Source organism: Cuculus canorus, chromosome 1 (genome assembly GCF_017976375.1).
Source record: "Cuculus canorus isolate bCucCan1 chromosome 1, bCucCan1.pri, whole genome shotgun sequence".
NCBI lineage: Eukaryota > Metazoa > Chordata > Aves > Cuculiformes > Cuculidae > Cuculus > Cuculus canorus.
Window position 1 is genome coordinate 149754750 of NC_071401.1, and position 27951 is coordinate 149782700.

The 27951-nt window shown below is 44.6% G+C and overlaps 1 protein-coding gene across 5 annotated transcripts; it reads left to right on the top strand.

Annotated features, from left to right (window-relative positions):
• Positions 1 to 27384, top strand: LOC104058943 (uncharacterized). Of its 5 annotated transcripts, none has more exons than XM_054056411.1 (20): positions 27 to 155; positions 901 to 1037; positions 1928 to 2031; positions 2521 to 2635; positions 4159 to 4333; positions 4924 to 5035; positions 6054 to 6160; positions 6976 to 7102; positions 7662 to 7782; positions 8059 to 8144; positions 9218 to 9342; positions 10620 to 10679; positions 14835 to 14928; positions 16065 to 16159; positions 17746 to 17874; positions 19333 to 19447; positions 20354 to 20491; positions 21152 to 21318; positions 21776 to 21864; positions 24762 to 27383. In XM_054056411.1, the coding sequence occupies exons 3-20, from the start codon at positions 1938 to 1940 to the stop codon at positions 24955 to 24957; spliced, it is 2145 nt and encodes a 714-aa protein (XP_053912386.1). In that variant the 5' UTR covers positions 27 to 155; positions 901 to 1037; positions 1928 to 1937; the 3' UTR covers positions 24958 to 27383. The 5 variants fall into 5 exon arrangements, with proteins under 5 accessions (XP_053912383.1, XP_009558828.2, XP_053912386.1 ...); XM_054056410.1 differs by lacking the exon at positions 27 to 155 and adding an exon at positions 674 to 719; XM_054056408.1 differs by lacking the exon at positions 901 to 1037 and having other exon boundaries at positions 1 to 155; positions 24762 to 27384.
• The last annotated feature ends 567 nt before the right edge of the window (positions 27385 to 27951 follow it).

Genomic DNA, 27951 nt, shown 5'->3' on the forward strand with positions numbered 1-27951 from the left:
TGTGGTTAATAATAAATGGGCTCTGTCAGCCAGCAGCACTGGGCTGTGCACCCCGGTGCTGCTGCCAGGCCCCCCTCCTCCTGCCTTCTCCCAGGGCTGTCCAGGCACTGCTCCAGTACCCACCCAGCCTCCTTACATGAGACGGACACCAAGAGGTAAGAGACACTCCAGGCCATTGCTCCATGAGGTCAGGCATGCCGGGTCAATCACAAAGGGAGGAAAGCAGGGATGGTTTGGAGGAGGGAGGAAAGCCAGTCTGTGTTAGAGCTGCCTGCAACTTGCAATAGGAATCTGCAAAGTTTCATTACAAGGCAAAAGGTCGGACAGGTCTCGCTGCAAAACTTGCCAAGCTTCAGAAATCTTTCAGCCAGCTCAGGCTGTTTCCAGCGAACAACAGCTAATGAGGATTGGGTTTCAGGTGGTGACCAGCTGGTTTTTATCCGCCGGTCAGCACAGTTTCTATCCACCACAACAGTCTTGGCTGTTGTGCTTCAGAGTTTGGGATGTTGTTAAAATTCAGAGCACAACTCAAGCAGCTCAACCAATCCTTGGCACAACCTTGTTGACTTAATGAATTTATTTCAAAGCTGACTTTGCCCCAGAGAGCAAGGGGTGTGTACACACACACAGAGCAATTTGATACCAGAACATTTGCATGAACTGCTCAGGCTGCTGGCTGCTGAGTTTTGCACTGCGCGGGCAGAGGTTGTAAGCATGAAGTAAGAGCTTTTTGCCACTTTTGTGTCATTATATAATTCCATAAACTTAATTAAGATTTTTGGAAAGTAGAAAAAAGTCTTACAGTTTCAGGCAGGTGTGTAGTGCTTTTTTATGGCAATGTCTGTCTGAATGGCTTGAGATGTCTAGCAGAACCAGTCCCTCTTTTCCTCTGTTGTACAGCTTAAGCTCTACTGTATAGCCGAACCTCTTCCTGGGCGTAAGATGATTCTGTAGACCTGTCATGTCACACACTGTGCTGAGATCAGAGACACGTTCTGCTAAATGTAACATGAACACAGTATTCCAATAAATTAACAGTAAGTATGAAAGACTGAAGATGGGAATCCTTTCGTCCCGGTGAAGGGGTGAGGAGTACAAAGGCTGGAGGGATATGGCTAAATGCCCAGGAAAAATATGTGAAGCAGTCAGGCACTGGGTGAAACTGCCCCGAGGCCCAGACTAGACCAGTCTCTTAACTTTTACAACTCTCTCCCCTTCTTTCTCTGTTTGGAAATGAATTTCATTAAAGTGAATAGGAGTTGCTAAGAGACCAGAGGAGTTCTGGAATTTGTTGCCAGGGCTGAACTGCCACTCGGCTTCCAAGGCTTTGCACTAAGAAGTATGACACAACATGAGCTTGGGTAAAGCATTCCCAGCTCTAGGGAAAGCTGTTGTTTCCTCCTGGTAGTTACAGTCTCGCTTACCAGTTCTCAGCTCCTTTCTTTATTTTACCGAACTGCTTGTTTCTTCCCAAACACCAGCAAACCCCAAGTTCATCTCTTTTTGGCATTCCTCTACCTGCTCCCACCTTGTAGATTTCTCCTTGTGATCTTTCATGTTTGAGATGGCAGTGGCTGATCCTGCAATTTGTCATGAACAAGTAGCTTTGGAAATTAAAAGGCTGTCTGCTTCTAAACGCACTCTAGTTCATTACACTTCATACTTTCTTCTGCTCCACCACAATTTCAGCCCAGCACTGACAATGGGCCAGGTGGACCCTTCCAACTCCGTTTCTGCAGCCTGACATTTTGCTTTGACAACCCTGGCTCATGCTTTAAGCATCAGGAGTCTCCAGGCAACCTCCTGTGCAAGGGTTGTTTACCTTCTGAGATCAAGGTAATAGATGATATGTTAGCTTCACACATCACACATCATTTAGCACCGCTAAATGACTTCTTTCATTTTTTACATGACTTGTTATCTCAAGGACTATCCATATGAGCAAGATGATTCGGAAGATAACCTATAGCCTAAGAAAACGTGTGTCTGCTGTGGCATGTGGGACCACTCAAGTGAGAAGATTTCTGCATGGTGAGTACTGTATTATGAAACAGTTTCTGGGTGAAAAGCATTTTCTTCACCCGAATGCAGCAGGGACCTTGCCTGCAGTGTTCTGGGAGCAAAGCAAAGAGCAACAATAGCCTTGGTATGTGGTAGTCTTATAATTCTAAGTTACTATGGTGTCCTTGGTGCTTCCACTCTTCAAAAACATCTTCTTTGAGTGTGGTTGCAGCGCTCAGTCCATTCACAGTAATGTTAATTTAAGGCAATGTGATTAGAGCTAATGACAACCCAGCTGCAAAAATGGTTGTAGAGGAGCGCTCAGTGACAATTATGAGGATTATTATACCTATTAACAATAGCGATACTTTGCAAATATTTCACTTATTCAAAATACAGTTTTAGTCTTCATGAAGGTATTTCTTAATTCACCCAAGGAACAGTTGAAGAGGGGCGGGTAAATTTGCTGCGTTTATAATGGCAGTTACAAATATTTCACTTTTCTGTGTTTGTTCTCAGGTGCTTATTTCAGGATTCATCCCTCCATACAGGAAGCCCTGATGGAGGAGAGACCAGTCGTAGCCTTGGAAAGCACCATCATTACACATGGCATGGCCTATCCTCAGAACCTGAGGTGGTGGATTTTGATGTTCCTCTTTCAGCAAAGTTGTAAGAATGAGGCATATAACTGATTAATTGGTATTAGTATTAATTAGTGATTAATTGGTATTAGTCAAGCCAAACTCCATGTAAGAACAAATGGAAATTGTAGAATCATAGAATGGTTTGAGTTGGAAGGGACTTAAAGGTCATTCGGTTCCAACCCCCCTGCCATGGTCACGGACACCTCCCACCAGACCAGGCTGCTCAAGGCCCCATCGAACCTTCTCTTCTCCAGGCTGAAAAACCCCAACTCTCTCAGCCTCTCCTCATAGCAGAAATGCTCCAGCCCTCTGGTCATCTTTGTAGCCTGAAATGTCAAGTGCCTAGGCATACAGAGTATGAGCTGTAAAACAATTGTGTTTGGGCTTTTAAGGACACATATGGGGTATCTATTTATCTCCTTATCCAACACCTTACATTTCTGGTTTCCTTTAAAATGTGGCAGTAAATAATGTTATTACTTTCTCTGAGAGAGAGCCACCAGCCTTTTAGACTGCATAGTTTGTATAAACATCAAAAAGACTCTGCAGTTTATTTTGGTATATCTTTTATAATGCAAAAAGGACTGAAACACATTAGTGAAATCTGTTTCTTAGCACCACTCGGAGCATCTACTGTGAGAGCTGCTGGTCCTTCTCGCTGCCTTCTGTGCCCTGCATAGAACATCCCCCCCCCAGCCAACTCTACCCTTTATTTATTGATGTTCAGTAGATTTGTGTTTAATTGAATTACGGTGCCAAAAATCCCTGCACTCTCCGTTCCATTCTTGCTTCCAGAAAGCACAGGAAGTTTTCAGTATTGATTTTCTACCTTACTCTTTAACTGGCTATTATTTTGCCCTAAAATGAAGCTCTAAAAATTCAGTTTTGAGGAGGAATTAGTTTCAGTAGTTATAGATTCCCTAGCATATGTATAGGTAACATGGAAAGGGAGAAGCAGGTGCCCTTAAAAAGACTAGTGGATGGATGATCAACTATAAAACCTGCGAAGCTTAGAAAAACCTAGTCTGCAGATCTAGATTGTCTTCAGGCTGCAGCTGTTTGGCACTATTGTTTCTCCATATCTAGCTGCCTGCATTCTGAAAAATATATCGCAGCCATTTGAGCAGGGTTTTAATTACCTGCAGTTTCTGTGAAGGTCTGTGATCTCAGAGAAATAAGAGGTAGTGGATACAGAAAAGTTCTATTTTGAGAATATTCCTGTTTCCCGTAGTCTATTGTTCAACCAGATTTGCCTGTAAACCAAGAGATTTTTCTCAACAATTAAGAACAGATCTTGGACATTACTGTCCCGAATATGGGAGCTCTGCACTTCTGCAAATTCAAGTGCAAAGACTTGTGCCATTAGGAAGGTACTGAAGAAGAACTTAGCTGAAATCACAAGAACTGTATCAAACTGGAATCTGGGAATGACAGCCATCAAACACACTAGTGTTCTTGTCTGATTGTTTGCCTCACTAATTTTGTGACTGTTGTCTTGTTTATCTTACTCTAGTATGGCCAGAAAGGTGGAAGAAATTGTAACAGCAAATGGAGCAGTGCCAGCCACTGTGGGTATTTTAAGGGGTCGAATCCATGTGGGACTCACAGATGAGGAACTTGAGTCGTTGGCAAGCAGTAAAAACGTAGTTAAAGTTTCTCGGAGAGATCTTCCTTTCGTCCTTAGCCAGGTATGATATGCAGACTTTCTGTTGTGGTGTTTTCTATTCAACAGTAATTCTCTCCACCTTCAAGCTAGGTGGCTTCTAAACCTCTTGAAAATACAACGTAAACTGGAATTTTATTGGTAAGTTCAAACATGTTTCTATCTAGAGTCAAAATACAACGGAGTAAGGGAACAGCAGTCATGAAGTAGGGCCCCAGAAATGTTATTCTGGATTGACTGGCAAGCCATGAGCACTTGGCTAAGAATATTCTTATTGGCATGATAAGGCATCATCATATTACATGTAAACTATGTGACATGCAGACCATCCCAAGTAATGCACACAGCACTTAAGGTGACACTAGCTGCCTGTGAAGCCTTCTGGTTGGAAAGCCCTGGAGAATGATGGCCTCACCTATTGCTGGGGCAAGAACAACTTACATAGGAGGGACAATGATTCCTCAAATAGAATATTTGTTTCAGAATTTCACTTGTCAGTTGGTGAGAGCAGGCTGTTGTGATGTTACCGTGTGTTGGACCACAACCATACCTGCTCGTAGGCAGTATTCTCTGTGTCACCCTGGCTGCTGACTGTGAGTGGTTGTCCCCTGACAGGGCTTGTCCGGTGGCACCACCGTGTCTGGAACAATGATTGCCGCACACAAAGCAGGAATTCCTGTGTTTGTGACGGGTGGCATAGGAGGCGTCCATCGGGGAGGAGAAAACAGTAAGAAAATCAATATTCTACTTTTCTCTGTGTTGCTGCTGTTATATTTAATTTCATCTTTTTTTTTTTTTTTTTCCATGTTCCCAGTCTGTCCTGCAGTAGCTGAGAAGTTACTCAGAAGAATAAAGTTATCATCCTTCTGGATCTTACTATGATTGTTTTCTTCCTTGTGTCTCCTTTCCAGAAGCTTCAAAATATTCCTCTTGAGCACTGGCCAGTTGTTAAAAAGGCAACAAGAGTGTAGGAGTTTTTCTTTATCCTTTGTACACAGGGTTATGTGGACATTATTTGCTGGTGCAACGGTAACTGACTGTACCTCTCCCATATTGTAATGTCTGGATAACCTGATACTGATTACTGAACAGAGTGTTGTTACCAACTCTTTCAGCTGAGAAGAAGGAGTCTCATCAGAAAAAAAGACTTAGGCCTTGGTCTGTGTTAGGGATGCGTGCTCCTCTCTGGGAAACAGCCCAGCCTTGGCCATGTAGCTTGTGGCCTTTACACACCTCTCTCTTAGGATTCGTATATGTTCCTAGTACAGTGCAAGTGCACTGCCTTGCTGGGTGCCATCCCTTTCAGATGTGAAGTAAATTCCAGACCAGGGCATTTCCTAAGGTCAGCAAATCTCCTGTGGCCTTTTTTTTTTTTTTTTTTTGCCAGTGATGTCAGTACCAAAAGCAAAATCTACTTAAATTCCATCCCATCTCCTTGAACTTTGTTCTTGCTGTATAACACCTTCTTTCTTTTCTACCAGATTTTTGCATGCTGTTTATCAATGTGATCCAAGAACCAAGAGATAGAGTGCAAGGCTGCACCTCCGCCCCAAGCCATGTGACTTCTTTCTGTCAATATCTCTTTCAATCTCAACACCTAAAAGCGTGATCTAAACTGTAATATTTGTTTGTGGATCTAAGTGGTTACAAAAGCAGGCAGTGGCATCCCATGCAGATGTGGCTTTTTAAAAGTGCAGATCACATCAGCCTGGAGTACAACACAACGGCTTCTTGTCCCTTGACAGCTCTGGATGTGAGTGCTGACTTGACAGAGCTAGGACGAACTCCAGTTGCTGTTGTATCTGCAGGAGTCAAGTCTATCCTTGATATTGGCAGGACGCTGGAATATCTGGTAGGTAGCGTGGGCTGCTTAGCCTGAAAGAACATAATGTTGTACAATGTGCACAGAATGCACAGTGGTCTTGGTGTAGGTATTAAGCCTTAGACTTTTAGACACTACTGTTGAAAGGACATGAAGCCATATTTATTCTTATGTAGTCCTGAGGCTGTAGAAGCACTGGGCTGCTCCCTAACATGAATCTATGCATGCCCAAAAGGGGCTACTCCAACTGAGGCCAAAGGCAGAACTAGCCATGACCTCTTTCTCTGGCCTTAGACTTGCTTTTCTTGGACAAAGCTCCATAACTGATGGATCAGGCAAGCTAGATCCACCAAACACTAAAATAAAATCAGAATTAAAGTGGGAATCAAGCTGATTTTTAGTAGACCCACTTTTTAAGGTTTGGTATTTTAGAAAACACCGGGGCCAGCATTTCAGGTGACAGCCAACATCAATACTTCTTAGCTGCAAACAGAACTCATTTATATTCCCATCAGCTCATGATGTACCTTCAGATCACAGGTTGGTATCTTGGACCTCAGTAGTGCAATAGAGACAGCTGCATGGCTTTTGGTCAGCTCTGAGCACAAGTAAACGACATGCATGTGTCCTGTGTCTCAGTAGGCCAAATTCTGTCTAACCAGTTACCGTGTCTGGTAGACACGGAGTAGAATGAAAATAGGAGTAGAATGAGATGTATAAAAATAACCAGAACCAGTGCTAAAGAAAGGCAGTTTCTAGCTGAGGAGAAGGAAAAGGTCCCATTCTTTTGTTGGATCCCCTTTCCCTCTGTTGTTCACCTGTTTGTCTCAATTCCACTGCTGCAGGAGACTCAGGGAGTCTGCGTGGCTGCCTTCGGAGAGTCAAGGGAGTTCCCAGCCTTCTTCTCACGCCAGAGTGGCTTCCAGGCACCATATCATGTCCGGAATGAAGAGGAGGCAGCTGAGCTCATTGGTGTGTTTTAGAAGGAAAGGCCCATGTAGGAGCCTTTCCAAAGGCTCAAAAATCACAAAAAATCACATTGAACGAGGCACTTATTTTAACTTTGAAGAAGAGCTTGTCCCCCCAAAACCAAACAGTCCCACCTCCTCAATTCCTGCTTCAGTACTTTGAAAACAAAGCAGCAGGGAAGTTGAGTCATTACAGCAAGCTTTTCCAGCTAGCTGTAGCCACCATAGCATGCTTATTCAGGTTTTGTTCACACTGGTGAAGTGGAAGGAAGATGTATGTTAATGTGTTTACAAAAACAGCTTCTGGGCCTTCAGAAGTGGAATCAGCTTTCTTAAAAAAAAAAATCTTTTCCCCTTTTATTCTAAAGACAGACTCAAAAGAAATAGGCAGATGTATAAGAAATTGATCGGTAGCTGGAAAAGACCCTGTCCTTGGGTCAGCTAAGAACAGAAGATCTAGATTTGTGAGTTCCTTAACCCCATGCCCACTCTCCTCTGTCCTCTTCCTTCAGCATTTGATTTATCCAAGGAGAACCACTAACAATCTGCCTGTCCTCTCCCAGCCAGTGCTCTGGGGCTAGGCTTGAGCAGTGGCGTGCTGATAGCAGTGCCCTGTCCCCAGGAGCGAGCTGCCTCAGGCCAGGTCATTGAAGAGGCCATCCAGCAAGCACTCAGCGAAGCCAGGTGAGAAGCAACCTAAGCCCTGTCCTTTACTCACCCAGTGGTCTTGGGGAAGTAAACAACACCAGGAATGTTGCTGCAGGGGCTGTAGCAACTTAGCTACAGCTTAGGCATGGGTGAGCCTACAACAAGCTTGCAACTGTAGTTTTATCTAACCTGAAGCTTGTTTACAGGACTTTTTATGGTATGTGGTTATGGAGATAAATTATCTGCTGGCAGCAGTGCTTCTGCTCTGATGCTGTTTCATCTCATCTGCAGGCATTTTCTTTACATTTACAGGTCCAAAGGGATAACAGGCAAAGAACTGACTCCTTTTATGTTACAGAAGCTCAATGAATTAACTGATGGGAAATCGCTGGACTCCAGTATCCTTTTACCGAATGGGGGGGAAGCACTCTGGTGTACTTCATATCTCTTCTTATTATGCTTGATGGAAAGCACTGTCACTTCATTAACAGTCTAGCAAGGGGCAAACACTTCAGTATCTGCAAACAGATGAGAGGTTAATGACTGCACCCTGCTTTTTCAGGAACACCCGTAATGTCCTCATCCACTTTTGCATTAAATATTGGAGGCTGGAACAGACAGCAGGTGGCCCAGAGGCCGAAGAGAGCACTCACATCTGATCCCCAAGTTTGCCTGCTCCGTAATGGAGTCTCAGAACACTGTTGTCCATGGTGGGGTGGCACGCTGGAAGGTATCTGGGCTTCCCAGAGCACTGTGCTGTGCATCACACTACCTTATCCAGACCTTCATGAGGTGCACAGTAAGAGAAACCTGGAAGGAAAACATTCCTTGACAAAGAGGAATCCTCTTGCACAGGCAAGACAAAAGTAGATCTACTGGCTTGCATGCCAACGTAGAGTCTTGGAGAGTTGGGTTCACATCCAGGCTCTGCTGCCAGCCCTCTAGAAGACCTGGACAGTCAGGGCAGATTGGTAAAAGCATTTTTGGATATTAGAGCTTTGTGCAGTCCCAAAGTAAGGCTTTCAAAACCTCTAATACTCTGTTCCCAGTGAAACTGCTAAAAAAATTGCTTATAGAGACTTGGCAAAAATCTCAGTAGGCATCTCTTTCTGGAAAAGCTGGCCAAGATCCTCTGAGGTTTTTAGACTCTCAGCCCTAGTTAAAGTACTACACCTCCTCTTTTCTCTGTGAAGCCTTTTCTTCTGTTTCCCATCTGTCGAATGGAAATGACAGGTTTCCTCTCCACGGACACAAGGGAAGGAAGGTAAAAAAGTATAAAAATTCAAGGTGTTCACGCAGTATTGTGACCCAATATGTATGCCCCCAAAGGATTATGAAATTAGGGGGATCTAATCTATCAAGTCTCACAGCATGTGTTTTCTGCTTTCTCCCTCTAGCCAGTTCCTTCATAGGTTTCCAACAGGTCAATCTTGCTGGTATTTTTTCTTTTCCTCAAAGAAACTCCAAACAGACCTTGCTCTGATCCAGAACAATGCCAGAGTGGGCAGCTGCATTGCAGTGGCCCTGAACAAACTACAGAAAGCCAGAAGGAAAGGAAACTTGCCTCATCGAGAGAACACAAATCCAGCTCAGCCAGTGAGTCCCCTGCTGCCCTCCTAATAATGCAGTCTCTGCAGACAGCACAAGATAAATTTATATCTGTTCCCAAAAGTAAAAGGTGACTCAGCCAGAGGCCAATCTTTCTGCTTCACACTGCCAGGCATTCTCTCTTTAGTACTTTTTATTCTTGTCAGGTAAATATCCTCTCTTCTTCACCCTATCCACATTTACAGGGAATAAACACTGACAGTGCCCTAATCCCATTAAGTCTTAGGCCATCAAATCCACTAAAACTTTAATCACCTTTTCACCTTTCCACCTTTTACTGTGCCCTTTGTACAACTTCGACTGTGTTGCTGTCAGTGCCAGGGAACTCGTGACTACAGGAGCAGACCTGGAAGAGGGTAGAGGGAGATATTTTGAGCTGCTGAGCCATACATGTCTTATAAATACCTCTTTTTGTTGGCCTCATGCTCATGATTGCCAAAATTACAAGAGGTACAGACTATCCCAAACAAGATCCATTATAACCCTAATGCTTTATTCACTGTCTTGGATTTTGTGTGTGCCACATCATTTACAGGAAATCTATTTTAGGTTGTCTTTAGAGAGCTGAGTTTTTTTTCTAAAACCCATTTGCAATAGGATTTGTCAACATAAAAGAGGGCAGTGACTCCAGAGGCAATAACACAGCATTTGATGGAATGAGAAAAAAACAGATGTATGTCCCCAAAGAATCTGGAAACTTCCTGTTTGTGGAACTGTACTGCTTTTTCTGGCTTTGTAGGACAATAAGACAGTGATTTGTAAAGTGTCACTCAGTACAGCAATTTCTCCTGGGAGCTTGCAAGAAATGACTGCATTTCTCTGCTTACTATTTTTTTCCCATTTTCTTTGCTTTTGTTTTTACACAGCAGTGTTTGAATGTTTCTGAGGTTTGGTATGTCAAAAATTGTCCCAAGAGAGATGGCTTCAAGGACACTGACATGACCAGACTTATGCAATTTCTTATATTACTTCGTCACCACACAGAGAAACTGCCAGCACCTCTGTGTGTACACAGTAACATCCCACCTGCCACGCTGGGGCTGGCTATGAGCAGGCATAATTCAGAAAGCAGCATATAGAAGAGATTTCTTTCTAACTGAGATTATGCAGATCTGAGTCTAGCCATCCAAAATAAGCACAGGCCTCCTTGAATTCAATAGCATTCAAGAGGGTGGAAAGAATGACTAGCAAAAGCAAAGAAAACTTGGAAACTTTTCCCCTCAAGTCCTTCCAATCACTTTTTACCTCTTTCTTCCTTCTTAAAGGTGGTGATTGGAGGTATCAACGTTGACTTTATAGCCAAGGCGCGGAACCCTGTCATCGTGGTACTGTATCCATAGCAGCTTTCTTCACACCACTGTAATTTCCAGCTACTTTAACAGGAGTGCCAAGACAAAGGAGGTGGTGGAGGGGTGGGAGAGGTTGTGTCTGCACAATATCCACATGTCTGTATGCATACACATGCACAAACTTGGGACATGTAGTCCTCCATATTTGGTGCGTTGTCCAAGTGGACAATGGAATGATATGTACTGACCTACTCTGTTCCTGTGCTGAAAGTCATTAACCCTGCCAGTCAAGACAGGGACAGAGCAATGTATCTTCCTTACAGTCTCCACTCCGGACTCTGCAATCTGTGTTAAGGTGCCTTGGGGCTGTTCTCTGATGGCATAAAACCCAAAGAGCTCTACTAGTAGAAAAGCTGCCCAGGGCACTCTCAAAGGATATCTGCAAAGAGCTCAAAGCAGTGAGTAAAGACCCTCACTGTGCTACGGCAAACTCTAATTCAAGGACAGACCCTGCAGGGAGGAAATCCCCAGGTAGGATGCAGTTCTGGCTGCCTGGGACTGTCTTAGCTACAGAAAGCAGCATAAATAGGAACAAGAGCCTTTGTGCAGAGTACTCATAGTGATAAGAAAATTTTAAGAAAAGTAGTACTGACACAGTTAGAGCTAAACAAGAGAGCAATTTTACTCAGTCATAAAGATTTTGAGTCTTACAAAAAAATAGAAAAAGATTGCTTTAAAAAAAATCCAGATCATTTCAAATGTCACCAGATCCTTTCACACTCAATTTGGTTGAACCACAAAGCAACTAAGAAGCTAAAGAGGAACTGCCTTGGGACTTCCTCATGCAGCCTTTTGCATGGCCTGAATTATTTTCTTTGAGCCACATGAAGGACTACAAATTGAGGTGGTGAAGCTTGCTCAAAAGTGGTTTGATATCTCAAATTACTCTAAGGTGATTGCTGAGGCAGGAAACTCCCGCCTTCAGATGGGGCAATCTGTGAAGACCTCTTAGTCAGATAGGGAAAGACAGGGTGGGGAAGCTGTTGTTAAGCAAGTTGGCTCTTCAATCATATGGAGAGGCAGAGGCCAAACAGCATTATGATGGTCAAGGGTGACACACGCTGTGGCATCAGCTATGAAGGCTTGCAAAACCAAGTTCAACTGCTTTAGCTGTGGTCTAACTGATAACAGACATACCCCATGCTGAGCTATCAGGACAAGGACCTAAGCTGTGTTCAAGGGCAGACAGCCATCCTTTGGTGTGTCAGATGTGAGTGCAGATCCCTGGACCACTTATGACTCAGCAAGGGGCCAAAGGCAGCTAAAGACCCCACTGGGAACAGTTGACAGGGGAAAAGGAGATTTTTAACATGGCTTGAGAGAGCGAGACATTAGCTGCCCTTCTGTATAGCAGCGAGCCATAGAGCTGATGGTCCATCATGGAAGCTAATCAAATGCTAAACTGCAGGAGGATTCGGGAACTGACAGCCGAAGCATTCTGCTGACAACTGCTGTGGTTAGGCATAGAGGAAACAGCATCTCCAACAGCATTGCTTTGTTTTGGCTTTCAAAAATGTATTTTTTCAAAGGGATCAGCACCCAGATTCCACCCTTAAGCACATTGGATTTGTTGCAGAGCACTGGGTACTACTGATACTTCATGCTGTCCTAGTTAGCAAGAAAGCAGCTGTGTTCTGTCCTGCTTGTAATATCCACATGGCTTTCAAGGCGATCTAGAAGAAAAATGCTTTATAAGTAACTATCTGACTGGAAAAGAAGAATGCACAGTCTTGCTAAGAGAACGGTGCTGGGAGCAACACTATGTTTATAACTCCCTCAGGATACCCAGAAGTTAAGCATAATCTAATTTTTACAATATGAGTCCAAACCTCTTAGGACATAGGAGAAGGTCTCAGAAAATTTCAGTTCTCTGAAATGTTGCCAGAAAGCATCAGCTTGGTCTTATTTTGAATCACCTCAGCAAGTCCATTTTCATCTAAGTTCTTTCATCTCAGCCAACCCCCTCTGAACACAATGTACCCAAGTACCACTCAGAGTTACCAGCTGAGCCGGCAAGGTGCAATGAGAAGCAGACATTTTTTCTCAAAAGCAGGCTGCTACTTTCCCTCTCATGGCACTCACCTGCTACTTCAAAGAGAGATTTAGCATCTTCATTTCTTTCAGGCTCTGCGAGTCTGTACAAGAGCAGAAGTCACCCATAGCTGGATCCCTGAGTGGGAGGCTGGTACGTCTGCTGTTAGGGCGAGGCTTGGCGTAGAAAACCCTAAACTCTGCCTTTGGGATATGAGGAGGACTAAAAGAGAAAACAGCATGCCAGACAACAAAAGGAGCTCAAGAGTATTTTCATCATTCCTGCTAACATCAGTTTTGAAAAACAGATAGCGGAACTGCATGAAATAGAGTTTGTGTTCACTACTGATGGCAGTTAGTACCCTTTTTTAGTGTGGAAATAGGGACCAGTGCTCAAAGCCATGTTTGACTTGCCTAAGCAAGCATCCTTGCTTTTTACTTTGGAGGAAAGTGAGTTTTTCTCTCCCTTGGCTGCTTCTGTCTAGATAGTGAGCACCAGAGTTAAAATACCCAAGCTCAGTGCTTTCAAATTCTGCAACACTCAACAGGAGACAGATGCAGCTGGAAATATCCTCATTCCTGGCAGTACCAGTGGCGGATCCCAGTGGGCATGAGCAAACTTAATGGAGGGGCATTTGAATTAACGAGGAATGACAAATAGTGGGAAGAGGGACACAGACCATAGGTTGCTTATATGCAGGCAGTTCTGTGCAGGTGGTCTGAGCAGTTCAGGGCTTGGAGAACTGCCAGACAGAAAAGCAAAGGCATCGAGAATTAGCACCAAGTCTTACAGACTACAGGACTCAGGAAAGTCAGGGCAGACAAAAACAGCCTGAAAGTCAGAAGAGGGTAATAAAAGAGCATATTTAGATGGAAGAGCAGCCTTTTACAGTCATAGGGCTGGATGCAGAAGAAAGCATTGTGTGCAAAGGGCAGATGTGCAGCTTTGCTTGGGGGAAGAAGGGCCTTTAGGGAGCTTCAGTATGAGTTTTGAAAATGCCCAAGAACAGTGATGGGTTGAAGGCAGAATATTTCTTGTTATGAAGTGGCAATATACATAATTGTTTAGGTTAGATAGTGGTGTTCGCAAGCAAGAAAAATGTGTGCAGAAGTATTCTGGTGTACCTGGGCTAACATGGGGCAGAGAGTCTGAGCTAGGAGCTGCTGTATGTGCTTCAGTACTTGATGCCCAAACGCTCAACCTACTCTTGAAAGCTCCAGACTATCCAGAACTGTGAAGATCATTATGACCACCAAAGACAAGCTGTCTTCAGAAATGGAAAGTATGTTTCAGGATTTTACGAAACAAGAGCTTTAAAACTATTTGATAGTCAGATGAAGCCCAAACTGACTTACTAGTGTAATTCTTCTGGCAGAAGTATTAGAAGGAGGAGGAAATTGGTACAGGATTGCCCACGTTCTGACAGCTTGGCTATTTGTGAAGGACTGGCAGAGAGACAGAGTGGAAGGCAGATGCAAGATAAAAGAGAAGTTGGTAACTATGTAGGTGGAGAAGAAAGTTATTTTTGATGAGGGAGATGTTTGTGAAGAGAAGGGTGAGTGAAAAAGTATTCAACCACTGAAACAGATACTTCCATGAGTAAAGTAAAAAGGCAGTACAGGCAAAGGTAACAAATCTCATTTTGCCATCAAAGAGGAAAATAAATCGATAAAAGAGTCCCCAGACTGCTTAAGTGGGAGCTAAGTGGCCTGGAAGGCAGCTGCAGAGCCCATCAGGTCTGCGTCAGCATCTCTGGAGTTTTCATTGTTTTGAGTGGGTAAATTCAGAGATCTGCTTACATTGACTGAAACACTTTTTAGCATTGTTCTAGGAGGTCTTAGCAAATGAGACTAAAATATCAATGCGTGGAGACAGCAAGTGTATTTTCCCTCCTAGGAAGCAGACCTCTGTCATCAAGGTTGAAGTCCATAGATGGCTGTAGAAGTTTGTATTGCCCTCAGTCTTGTAGCTAGGTGCCTTCAGGTTGCTCTAATCACTGACCTATGTTTCAGCAGCATCAACTTCACACATTAATAGAGATTTAGCATCTATGCCAAACAGCCCTCCCAGTTTTGCCAATTAACAATTTATTCTTCCAGGGTGGTGGGCAAACGAACGCTGGAAGAGTGAGACGAACCTTTGGCGGTGTTGGAAGAAACTTGGCAGGTGCCTACTGCTTGGGTTTGTTGGTGGGTGCGTGCCAGCTGTGATACATCCTTTGGTATTCCTTCAACAGCTGGAGCTCTTGAATCCTGTTGCCATCTGAGACACCTTGGGCAATATGCCAGTGGGCAGACTGCCTGGAACAGACAGAGGCCAATCCAAGAAATAAGGGGGGATTGCATTGGGATCAGGAAAAGAAAGGTCCACAGATATGAAGTTAACTTGCATATAGCGCAGTGTTCCCAAATCAAGGTTAATGAAGCATCAGTGATCTCCAATGACCAATGAACGTCTGATCCTCAGTGTTGAATTAATGTCAGGATGTAGTTGCAATAGAAGTGTGTTTTGAGCAAGAATTTGAAAGGAATAAGCTTATTCAAAGATGATCATCCGTGTACCATGGATGAGAAGATCTGGGGTGGCACAGGAATTACTATAGAAGACAAAGGGCTACAGTTCTTGGCAATGAGGAAGGATCACATCGTACATGGTGCTTTACCACAGCAGACCAAGGTTTGGGTATTGAAATTAATAGGGGCAGTTACAAAATGATTTCAGGATTATGCTGGCTTTTTGACCTTCCCAAATCTTCCTAACACAAAGCTACTATCATTTTGGATCACAAATGGAGAAGCTTAAGGGAAAAAAATGCCACCCATTCCTCACTCACTAAGGTATAGTTTGTAATAATATGAAGGGAGACAAAGAAGTGTTTTCCATGAGTCCATTCAGATTCAGTGGTTCTAGTAAGATAGCGTGGTAGAAACAGCGGTGTAGGAAGGCCAGTTGCAGGAAAGGCCGTGCATGGAAGAAAAGCAGGAAAGCCCACCTGCCTGTGATGGAAAAAGAAATGATGTCAGGGCAGTGCAGAAGTCTCTTACCCTTCTTCTCCTTTCATTCACTCTCAGATGCTCAAAAAAATCCAGACAATTCAGAGTGCTGGTGTAGCAAGTAGATGTAGATCGCTCCACTCAGCCCCAGCCAGTCATTTGCAGCATCTGTGGCTGAGTTTTATCTTGAATGTCCTTCTATTCCTTCCAGACAAGTGGTGGGCATTAAGTTTTCCAGGAGAGGGCTTTCCTACATTCGCTCATCCTGCACAGCCTGTCACTATGTTCACAGTACCTTAATAGATTAACATCTTTGTGTTTCCATTTGATGTTTAGACTGCTTAAGCCGTCTTGGACAGACTCCTCTCCTTTTATCAGCGATGGGGAAGGATGAACATTCAGAGTCCATCCTGCATTACTGTCACCACATGGTACGTTGCACAGTAGTGGCACCTCAGAAGCATGGAACTGATGATGTTACATAAAGAGAAAAAATCTTCTCAACCCTGGCAGACATGAGAGCCACCTTCCATCAGGATAAGTGTAGAAATAATTCAATGCTCCTTTAGTTACAGACAATTAGAAGGCAAGGAGCCACTCCCTAAAGCGCAGGCTAGATGCATGTACTGTTTGGCATCTGAACTGTGCAGTCTTAATTCAGCTCCAGGGAGTGGTGCTTGAAAAAGAAAGAGAGGTAAATCAGGAGGAACCATGAAAAATTCTAATAGGGACTTATCACTGTCAAAAATACGTAAACTCTAACTCTGAGGATAGATAAAGCGATGCCAAAATCAGCATGGTGTGGGTAAAGCATAAGGCAGAGAAAACCTGGAACAGAAAGCCCAGGCTGGACACCTCCCAATTTCAGAGGAGGAGGGTCATCCACATAGCTGCATACAGCTCTAACTGCCCACAAGAAGAATACCTGGCTTAAGCAGCAGCTTGTTCACCAAGGTAAGGAAGCCAGAAGCAGCAAGAGCTCACCAGGGGCAGCAAGGCAGAGCGTAATCACCCCATCTGGAAGCAAAAAAAAGCCAAGAAAGCAACCCTAACCAAGGGCACCAAGCAGCTCCATGGTGAAGAGGCAAGGCTGAAGACAAGCCTGGGAAGTGGGAGGAGCCCCCAGGTGAGCTGGTCAGAGCCATTAGTGGCCTCAGGGACCTGGTATCCAAATAGAGCAGCTCTGTAAAAGAAGCAATAAGAACATGAACTATTTTTTTGTTTATAAAGGCTTCATAGTGGCAGGTATATAATCCCCTACCTAGCACAGTTTGTGCCATCAAAATGAGCAGTCTCCAGTCTCCCAAGGTAATATAGGCTTGCTGGCCAGTCACCAAGCAATACTTGCCTGTAACAAAATGCATTACTATCACTGTTTGAGAAGACCCCTTCCTTAAAACCTCCAACTTCTCTGTGAACTGCTGAGGCAGATGCATTTGTCCATCTACATGTATGTTCCCGGAAATGTCCTGAGTTCTTCAAAAAGGCTGTTCACAAGACCCACGGAGGAAGGATAACCTCGTAGCTGTGTCTGTGACAACACGGTAAAAATGGTTCCAAGGCTGCCCTCAAAATTGGGCTGTGCCGCCAGTGAGGTGGCTAAAATAACCGCTAGATAGAGCGTGCCACCAAGCTGTGCCAGCATATTGGCAGGTCATCAAAGTGTCGCAGAAGCTGTGGGAGTGGATGGCTGGAGCAGGCAGGACTGCAGACCACTCTTCCATTTACAACAGAGACACAACCTATGGAAATATATGGCAGAGATCTATCGCTCTCATTTACTAAATGATTTATTTAACCTGTGGCATTTGTTGCTTTGAAAATATTAAACAGTAGCCATCTGCCAGCACTGTCTAGACCAAGATACCTCTCAAATGTTGCTTATCTCAAGGGAGAAGGGAGATTGAAGTGAGTACAGCAAGCTGAGCTGCTGGTCGGGTGGGCACAGAGAAAGAATAAGCCGAGTGTCACAAGGAAGAGAAACACGCTCCATGTATAACCCTCCTCCCTGTTTTAGGACATGAGTGCTGTCCTTCAGCTGGAGGGGAAGAGCACAGCCACTTACTGTGCGGTGATCACTACTACTGGAGAGCTCAGCGTCGGCTTGGGAGATATGGACATCCACCAGCAGATAACAGAGCAATATGTATGCGTACCATCTCATCTGTAAGCTTTTTCTTTATGAGAATGAGCCTGGATGTGTGACAAAAGAGAGCTGGTTAAGATGGACTAGGAGAGAGTGGGTGTGCAGAGGAAACATGGGAAATCCTAAAGTTAACCCCCTCACCTTGGCCACTGAGCGGCATGGCAAGCTACGAGAGCCTTGTGTTGCTGCCAGCCTAGATAGAGCTCCATACAGTACCACCACTGCTATCTTCCCATGTCACATAGACCAGAATCCTCTTCATTAGCCAGTCCCAGCTAACCTATAATTTTTGACACCTTAAAGCAAGCAAAAAATTCAGTCCACCTGCAGAAATGGTATTTTCCCCTCTAGGGAAAAATGGACAAAACACTGGTTAAAGCAAGTTTTCCTGTTCCATCTTCTCCCTATCTTCTCTATTGTTTCTACATGCAGAGTTGTATCAATAGGCATCACTGCTCAGCACATTCAAATCTTCAAACTGGCAGGGCTAATGGAAGCAGTGATTAAGGACTGATTCAGTGAGAGCCTCATCACTGCACCCTCTTTTCCTACTTGTTCTTTTGTTGACAGAACAAAAGCCTGTGCTTCATGACTGACAGCGACATGGTAGCTAAGTGCAATTTACTTACCAGTAGGATCCCCGTGAGGTGGAGACTTCCTAGGGAAAAATATGGTCATTGCTCTCACTTCCATCCCCACCCTGCCTCTCCCAAGTCTTAGCGCAGAAAACCATTACTTGACAGATTAATTCTCTTAAGCTTTATTAAACTGTTTTGGCCAGTGGAAACTCTGAACCATTCTTCTGCTGAAAAGTGCATTCTGGCAGCCCTTCTTTCCACCAAGATTAGCAGAAACACGGCAGAGAAGCTGCACGAGTGTATATCATACTGCCCTGGCATTAAGGCAGTGGTTGCGCAGTCTTAGAGAGCCAAAGGAGGGAACAGTATCTCCCCACTCTACTGCTCCATGGTCCGCCATTCCTACACCATGCAGTAGGACACAGCAGTAAAATGCTCTGATGAACAACCTGTCTTAGGAGGCATTGTGTACAGAGGGTATCAAATGACATGTGCAGCAAGCAAAGCATCGTCCAACCAGGCATAGCACAGGAAACCCTGCAGTGGCCTTAAATGACAGCATTCCCATTCCCTGTAGGTCTTGGGCTGGCCCACGGGTACCAAAGTGGCTTAGTGAGGAGCACCAACTTAACTTTCTCTGTTGGCGCTGCCCTAGCAGTTGAACCCTGTTCTTAATAGCAGGGGAAAGGAGAAGAAGGGAAAGAGGTGAGACTAACGGAAAAATCAATTTTCCTTAGGGAATCACTGTTTTAGGTTCATGCCTGCATCAAAGGGCTCTAATGCAACTTAAAATCCTACATCCTGAATCTGAATAGGAATTGTTTTGCCCCTCTGCAATGACTCGAGTTATCTCTGCTCTTTGTCCTGGATTTTTCACTAGGTGTCCCAGTTCAAGCAGAACCTGTGCCAGGCTCCGCTAATTTGCATTGATGGAAATGTGCCTCTTCCCACCATTCAGTATGTCTGCCAACTGGCTAGAGAGCATCAGCTAGCAGGTAAGGAGAACCTAGCCCTGGCCCCGTAGCTCTTGATGGGATGTGTGCCAAGATCCTCCACACACCCTGAACACTCTCCACTGTTGCTTGCTGGAGGTCCCCAGTTACTGCCTGACAACCTGTGTTACTCAGTGCTGCTTTCTATGCACTACTACTCTATTTCAAATGGATGAAACGTTTCTGCTCTCTCTGAGCTTTTCTCATACTGCAGCTAAATCACATTTCCTGTGGTGTAGGTGCTATAGCCCTTGGGGGCTGCCAGAAAGCCAGGCGAAGCTGCTCTCCTTGCCTTTAATCTCCAGGCCAGAACAAATGTGTGTGCTTCAGACAGTTTGAGCAGCAATATACTTTGCTTCTCAGAATAAGTGTTAAAACAGCTTTTGAAATTTCTCTCCCACTTCCCATATACATAGCCCCTCTCTTCATATGGGGACACTTAACAAGGCTTCCTAAACCTTTGGAGTTATGCCTTCTTTTTTAAAAGCAAATCCTGAAGAAGACGACAATGTTCTTAAAACCTGGCAGAGGCTCCAAAACCAGCTAAGACAAGTACTAAAACTGAGGTCTGATTTTATCACTCCAGAGCCAGAAGCAACAGCATCATTGCTGAGCACTGGAAAGGAAACCTTGGGAGACCTCGTTCCCAGCATGGAGAAATTAGTATTTCAGATTCTAATAGATTACACGTATAACCCTAGTAGCGCAGACCTCACTCAACATTCTATGCTGCATCCTGCATGGCACTTCGGGACATGGTTTAGTAGGCACAGTGGTTTTGGGCTGATAGTTGGACTCAATGATCTTGGAGGTCTTTTCCAACATTAATGATTGTATGATTCCATGATTCTATGAAAGAGGAACCACTAATTAATGAATTAAATAACCAATTGCAATGTTGTTTTGAAGTGTGCTATGAGCCAACAGATGAGAACAAGGCCTCTAAGCCATTCCTCTCAGACAGCTGGAAAGCGCTCACATACATTTCCCCCAACCTGCAAGAGCTAAAAGCGATAAATCGGACCCTCAGGAATCCTCTGCCAGCAGGTATTGAATACTCAAAAGAATCAGTCACACTTTCAGATAACCTAGATCCTGGAGAATAGCATTTTCCACTCCAGTCCCCATTTCAAGCAAACTGGGTTATAACACAGTGGGAATTCACAGGCACTCTTGGTGTCTTTCACCTTACAGTTGTCTTTGTGTGGGTTGTACATCCCAGGCTGGACAGATTATCTATCAAAGAGCACAGTAGACTTGGAACAGCTCCTTGTCCAAAACCAGAGATCTCGTTTGCCTCACTTCATTAGTTAAACAGGAAAAAAATCTGTGGTTTGCAAACATGCCTCTGAAGCATGATGCTCTGAGGGCACCCATTCCAACAGGACCACCCTTTGCAGAAATTAAATACTCCACTGCATGCATGTGGAAATCCAATGGCACTTAGACAAGGAATTCATGCTTCAGGATGGTTTTATGATCTCTACAGACATGTTTAAGTGGCTTTCTCAGCATGAGGTAGAGGTAGGATTTGGAAGTCTACTGTTGGATAATTCCATGTTTCCCATAATTTAAAGAAAAAAAATTCTATCAATCGCATTTTGGAAGTATTCATCAACAGCACTGGTGGTGCTCATAATTAGACTGCCAGCCCACAAAAAAGACCTCTACAGTTATACCACAGTTTTCCCTCCCTGTTCTCTGAAGAGCTGCCATCCAGGTTGGAGGATCTTGTTCAGACTGCAGTGGCCTTGGCCCGCCCTTTGCTGGCCCATCTGTGTTGTGTGATGGTGACCCTCGGTGCTCACGGTGTCCTCCTGTGTGGCAAGAGCCTGGGAGGGAGCATCTCCCTCTGTCCAGGAGCTCACAAACAGGTAAGGGCATGGAAAACCATCTCTGAGCTCTCAGTTTCTTGTTTCCCAGACCATACAGCACTGTTGCTATTTCTGGTGGCATGGCAACAGTCTTGGGAAACATGGCATTGCTGCTGGCAAATGTATGTGTTTGGGGGGTGGAATACACAGCTCTGAAAGGAAATCAAGTTGTCTGTCCATATACTGATGGCTTCTAGCAGCAGCGTTTATAGTCAGCTAGTTTTAAATGTGTTTACTATGAATATTCATGAGAGCAAGCTCCATTTACAGGAAGCTTCATTTAAATCACTGATCTCTTTCAAAGTGTGAAAAAAGATTATTGCCTTTTTTTGCCTTTTTTTTTTCTCTCTTTCTTTTTATTTTTGCATATATGCAGGTCTTAATGGCATCAGCCACACCAGGCCTTATCAACTTAGGCAATTCCCACTAAATTCCCCTCTCTCCCCTCCTTCTCCAGGCTGACGCTGCCAGCCTCTGTGCCACCCACTACCCTGCCATCCACATCAACAGGGAGGAGATAGTCAATGTCTCGGGAGCCGGTGACAGGTATATTGCTCACTACTTTGTCTTCTCCAACTAAATGTGGAAGGGACGTAATCGTATTTCTTTGAAATTCTACTGCAAAGGCAAATGACATTCTGCTGCTTGAGGAACAGACACTGAGGACACAAGAACAGGACTGGTTACTGAGATTCTTTGCAAAGCTTGCTAAAAATGTTCCCGCTAAGCATCTTGGAAGTCAGTCTTGCCGTTATTAGTTTTGTTTCTCTTGAAGATCCAAGCTTTTCATGGCGATTTAGTGGTTCTGAATTAGTCCAGGCTGAGCTGTTAAAAACAAAGTAAGCTACCCTACATCAAAGCTGTCTTACTACTTTACTTCCACGCTTCTCCAATGGAAGTGGAACTGCCACTCAGTAGCTAAAATCGCCCTGAAAAAGTGTTTCATCAGGTTCTGCATTTGCCTCTGGCAATAGCTCATGCTTTGAAAGAGTCTGCTGTATAATTCGCCTCGCTGTTCACACAACGCTGTACAGAGGAGTAGGAAATGACAGGTATGATTCCTAGCCCCACTGATCAATTCTCAATCTGTCAGAGTGGTATTTTATTATGCTCATTGTTAACTTGTCCAACTATATGTAGTAGGCAGGTTGGTTTTTTTCCTTCATAAGCAACCGTAATTGATTCTATTCTTTCATTGCCTTGGGCCAGACCAAAAGGCTGTATGTGACAGATATTTCCTTTTATTTTTCTGCTCTCACCTACAAATAACTCAATGTAGCAACACTTCTTTTTTCTTGTATGAGTGGGCAGAATGAAAAGTCATTGGTTTTGAAACTTACAGCACCCTCAGTATTTGAGTTAGGATGAATCAATAGCTTCCTGCCAAGCGAGTTACCCACATAACACCAGGACACTCTCCTTGTGTCCCAAATTACTTTTGAGATGAGTTGACTGACTGCAGCTTCGGCCTGGTCTTCTCCAAAGAAGACCAAAGTGTTGTTTGGAGCAGTTAAGTGTAACAGCAGAGGAATGGGGGCTGGGAGGAACCTCGCAGGGCCAGCCTGTCCTAAGGAAAGCTCAGCTTTGCTCACTACTTCTGGCAGATGTGCCCAACCTCTGCCAGCCCCTCCAGGGACACAGCCTCCATTCTGCACCATCTGCTCAGGTACACAACTACCCTTTACCACAGGACAATTCTTTATAGAAGCTAATGAAAACTTCTTATTTAGGGTTTCATTTCCCTTTAAAAAAGCTTAATTTAAGGGCAGAGCAAAGGTGAGATAAAATGTGCCACTGCCAAACACCTCCAGTGAGTTACACGAGGAGTACTTTAAATCTGTTTTTCCTTTAAATCTGTTACTGCTCCCATTGCTGCAGTTATAATAACATTGTCTGGAAATCCTATTTCCCAGAGTCCCTAGGTCCATGTGGGAATTTTTACAGTCCTTTTGTTCAGCCAGGGATGTGGCCTTCCTGCTAACCCTGGTTGCTCCACTGAGCTACAGAAATCCTACATGGATTTAGTCTACAGACTAAAACTGCCAAAACGGGCTGGAAATGCCAGGATGCTACACTGACGTACTTGCCACCCCCACAGCATATAAACCAGTAAAGTTACCCAAACCCAGGCTGCTGGCACTTTCAAGGGACTATGCAGAAGGGTATAATCAGTGCTATAAAGCTTCCATGGCTCAGTCTCTGTCAACCCTCACACCTTTGAAGCACTGGTCGGAGGATGCTGCACACCAGAAAGAGTGATCCAGGGCACCTCTCACCTTGCATGAGGCTCTCCTACAACTCTGGAGGTGCTGCCCAAGGAGCTGTGCATGCGTGCATGGAGTAGTGGCTGTTTGCTCTTTGCACCTGGCTGCCGTGACAACATAACACTGCGTGCCTGCACACAGCATTGCTAGGGGATGCTCCCCCAAATATTTACTCAGAACTTGTGGAGCTGTTGAGAGATTGAATGATTTATGGAAATCATAAACTTCTGTGCCTTTATTCTGGATAAAAATTGTTGAGGTAATTAGTCAGACCACAAAAAAAAAGGTGATCTTTTTCCCTTCCTCATAGATTTACTTATTAATCCTCCCTGCCATCATATTTTCCTGCCCCTATTTCTTCCTCTCAAATGTCATTGTCTTCTCCCTTCTCTTTCACTTCTCCTTTGTCCTTTCCTACCTTATGAGCATCATTACTGTATTTAGCTATAAACAAACACCAGCTGTTCCCAGTTGATCACTAACACCAGCCGGCACGTACCCATGCTTCAACAGAACCTTCCCCTGCAACCAGGCAGATGGCAAAGTCATCCCCTTCTCCTGATGGCCTCCTCAGTGCCTTCTGAGGTCTTGTGAGTGACCACTGTTGTTCCAAGCATTCACATAATTTTTGCTGGGAAATCTCAAATGGAAAATCCCAGAGAAAGTTTCCAAAAATCTGAATCTACAATCTCATTTCAATTTTGGATTTCTTTTTCCAGATATGTCTGTTGCCTTTCATACACACATACAGAAACTTTACATCTCTTCCTATCCATCTCTTTGGGGACAGGAGGGAATGTAATGAGGGACCAAAAAAGGAGCAGAGAAGTGGCAGAATAACTGGAGAGCAAGGGAAATTATTCTTAGACTCCTTTCTTTGTTCCTGCCTCACCTGGAAAACTGGGGAGAACAGAAAATGTAGTGGAATGAGAAAGGACCTTGACTTGAGAAGCAAAAAAAAATGTGAAAAAATAACACTATTTGTTAATGCAAATTTAAGAATACATATGAAGAAAGGAAAGACTTTTAATTATAACCTCATCCCTCCTGTGTCACATATTCTACTTCTGTAAGTGTTGCTTTTGGGTCCATATGAATGTTCTTACAAACAAACGGCCCTGCCTCTGAGATCAAAGCTGTTCCCCCAGTGTTCAAAACTGCCTTTTTTTCTCTCCACAGCTTAATGGCAGGAATCCTTGCAGGCATCCTTGCTGAACACGACACAGATACCTGTGTCCGGATGGGTCTGCTTGCTGCAAGTTTGTCTCTCCGTTCCTATGAGCCCATTTCCCCAGAAATCAGCACTTCCAGTGTCAGCCAGGAGGAAGTCAAGAGCAGGAGCTGGCCAGAGATGAAGATATGGAAGATGGACTAGAGCAGCATGGCTTTCTCATCTATTACATCCTTGCACTCCTAGCATTGTTGTTTCCAGGAACTGGGCCATGTTTTGAGCTTTGAGCTTGAAAGCTGGCTGCTGAGCAGAGGACTTAGACTTTTGGCACATGCTCCCTTTCAGGAGGCGATGTATCAGTTGAGTACATTTCATGACAACTTGTGTTGCACTGTTCACATGTATGTTTGTCTGCTGTTGTTTCCTTTCCTGTTTTTTGTTATTTGGTGAGTTACAGCAACCACAGCTTGGTTGTCCTGCCTACTGCCTGTTGATAGTATATCTGACCCCCATCCCTGTCTAATGGGAGTATTCATCTGTTTTGGTCTTGTGTAAACCCTCGGGAAGGAGGCTTCAACCCAGGGAATGACTTCTTTTTAAAGAAAAACTGGTTCCTGGTCTTTCAGAACTCCTCCTTGTCTAAACGTCCAGTCCTTCTAGATCTTCTTCTGAGAGAATTTTTCCCCCCTCCACCTTTTCTAACTATTGTCCTTTATCACAGTAGTTTCTCCGTCATTGACTTCTAGATCTTCAGGACCATGTCTCTTCAGGTGGGGCCAGCAGCAACATCCTCTCTTGCTGACATGATGCTGTAGGACAGGCTTATCAGTCTTCCCAAGTGAGACAGCACTTTCTTGCTCTGAAGTCCAATGCCCCTGGAGAGAGCAGGCAAGACTAATCAAAGAGCAGTAACAAGTGGCCAGCTGGTGCCTTTAGAAGACAACTGCACCTTGTTCCACATGTCTTCCTCTGAACTTGGGGCTTCCTTCCTCCTCAGCCCAGCATGTTGAGTCTGATGCAAAATAGAATAAGCTCCTCTCGCCATACCTCCATCACTAACCTCTTGGCAAACCACTGCATGCCTGACAGAGAAAACTTCCCATGCTTGGCTGGCTGGAGAGGAGCACTGGTGGGCATGCGAACCTAACAGGGCACCCTGTGCTGGGACCAAAATATTTGGTCACAACTTCCCTTCCCTCCAGAACAAGAAGTTTCCTGATACAGTCACAGAAGCTCAGGCTAGGGATATTGTTTCTAGGCAGGAGGGGAAGCACAGACCTTGTTTACAAGTGGCCATGCGAGCTATGTAGCTCAAATGACTCTGAGAAGTTCACAGTGAGTCCAGAGCAAAGACAGGAACAGAGTAGAGCTTCCTTGACCCTGTCCGTGCTACAGCTGCAGATTTATCCCTCTGCAGCATCATATTAGCAAGGATGTCTACACTTAGATCAGTTTTATACAAAAAAATTCTGGTCCATAGCCTTTAGAAAATTAACTCATGTAGTAGGCTTAGCTACAGAAATCAGCTTCCTGCTCTTCAGTTGCGTAACTTATCTCCCAGAGATACCTCTTCTAGCTATCTTCCAGCCCCTGAGTGACTAAACTTGATGGCTCCACCTGTGGGTTGGTTTTTTTTTTGTGTTACTCAGAACAATTGGTGGCTGTCAGGGGAGTAACAAGGAATGGCAGTGGGTGAGTGGCAGGAGACCTATGTGGGTCTCACAGAGATGCTTTCTTGCTCAAGGCTGCTGAGCCATTCCCACATCAGATGCAAGAAGGCCACTGATGGTGTGAACTCATCCCTGGTCCACAGTGGGTTGCCCACTGTGCAATGACAAACACCAAAAGGATATCTGGGGGAGCAAAGGACAGAGAGGGTCCAGCACAGGCTTCAGAGAGAATGTCTGTGGAAAAGCCTCCTTCTCCCTTACAGCCTTGCACCAGCTGTGGTGTCCAAATTCATCATCACAATGGCCATGCATGAAAATGGCTGTGCGCTGCTAATACATCTTTGCTGTCTACACAGAAAATAATAGCAGCAGCTGTGTAGAAATCAGCTCTCCGGTCTCCTGCCTTCCTTTCGCTCACACCCAGGGAGTGGGCTGGCAACTCACTCTACCCTCCAGAGTCCTACCTCCCACCAGGAGCACACAGAGCAGCAGGCAGGTCCACAGGCACTTTTCATGCTGGAAATCTGGCCTCAGAGCAGCCAGAGGTGGTGCAGTGGTGTGACTGCTGACTGTCCTATCCAGCGATTTTGTTCAGACCTATCCACTGGCTAGAAACCATAACTGCGTCCTACCCAAATGCCATGTCCAAGCCAGCGTTGTCAGCCCTTCCTCAGCAGCAATACAGAAGAATTTTGAATGAAAAGCATTTCTCTCCCAGCCCTGTGCGTGTGCAAACATTGTCCTTTGGTGGATGAGGTGACAGAACTCAGTAAAAAGACCCTGAGGGGTCACCCACACCATTGGTAAGGGGGTGCTGATAGGGAGGTTGTGACATAGCGAGGGTGCCATCCCTTCTCCATCCAAGAGAAAAGGCAAATACAGGTAAGTATTAGGCAGCAAGGGCATCTCCCATGGAAGTAATGAGGAAAAGTTATATCCTTTCTCCCAGCACATGATGTGCACAGGATGCAACTGCGAACATCGACAGTTTGGTGAACACTGAAACTCATTAAAACTAATTTCCAGTGGACTTGGGTCTCGGTGCTGGCTGGTGTTTGAACCTGATTGATAGTAAGTGGGGAGTACAGACTCACGCTCTGTTTCATGCAGGGGCCACCCATCGGCAAGGACCTTTGGCTAAGGAGCAGATCACTGGTGTTTGACCTGGCACAAAAGCCGACTAAAGCTTGGTCAGGGCACCTCTAACACAACTCTCTGGGATAGGCTCTGCTGTGTGATAAGAAGCGATCTCTCACTGCAGTGGAAGGTGGCATTAACTGGGTGCCTTTCCTCTACCTAGACCACTTTCACAAGGCTTGTAGCAATTCCTTACCTCTGAGCCTGCCACCTTTCCATCAGATTAGGCTAAAACTGGGCAAAGACCTGAGAAGGCGCAAGGGATGGGCTGGAGAACTAACAAAGTTATGTCACAGCAATACTATCTCCTTAGGAAACCAAAATGAAAATATAACGTCTTCCTTTTCAGAAGTACCCAAAGGGACCCATTTTGATCTTACACATCCCCTCT

Coding starts and splice junctions, on each gene's coding strand:
- LOC104058943 (XM_054056408.1), top strand. CDS start 16: ATGGGCTCTGTCAGCCAGCAGCACTGGGCTGTGCACCCCGGTGCTGCT. Junction 2,636..4,158: donor GCCTATCCTCAGAACCTGAG/GTGGTGGATTTT, acceptor ATCTTACTCTAG/TATGGCCAGAAAGGTGGAAG. Junction 14,929..16,064: donor CTGCTTGGGTTTGTTGGTGG/GTGCGTGCCAGC, acceptor TTTGATGTTTAG/ACTGCTTAAGCCGTCTTGGA.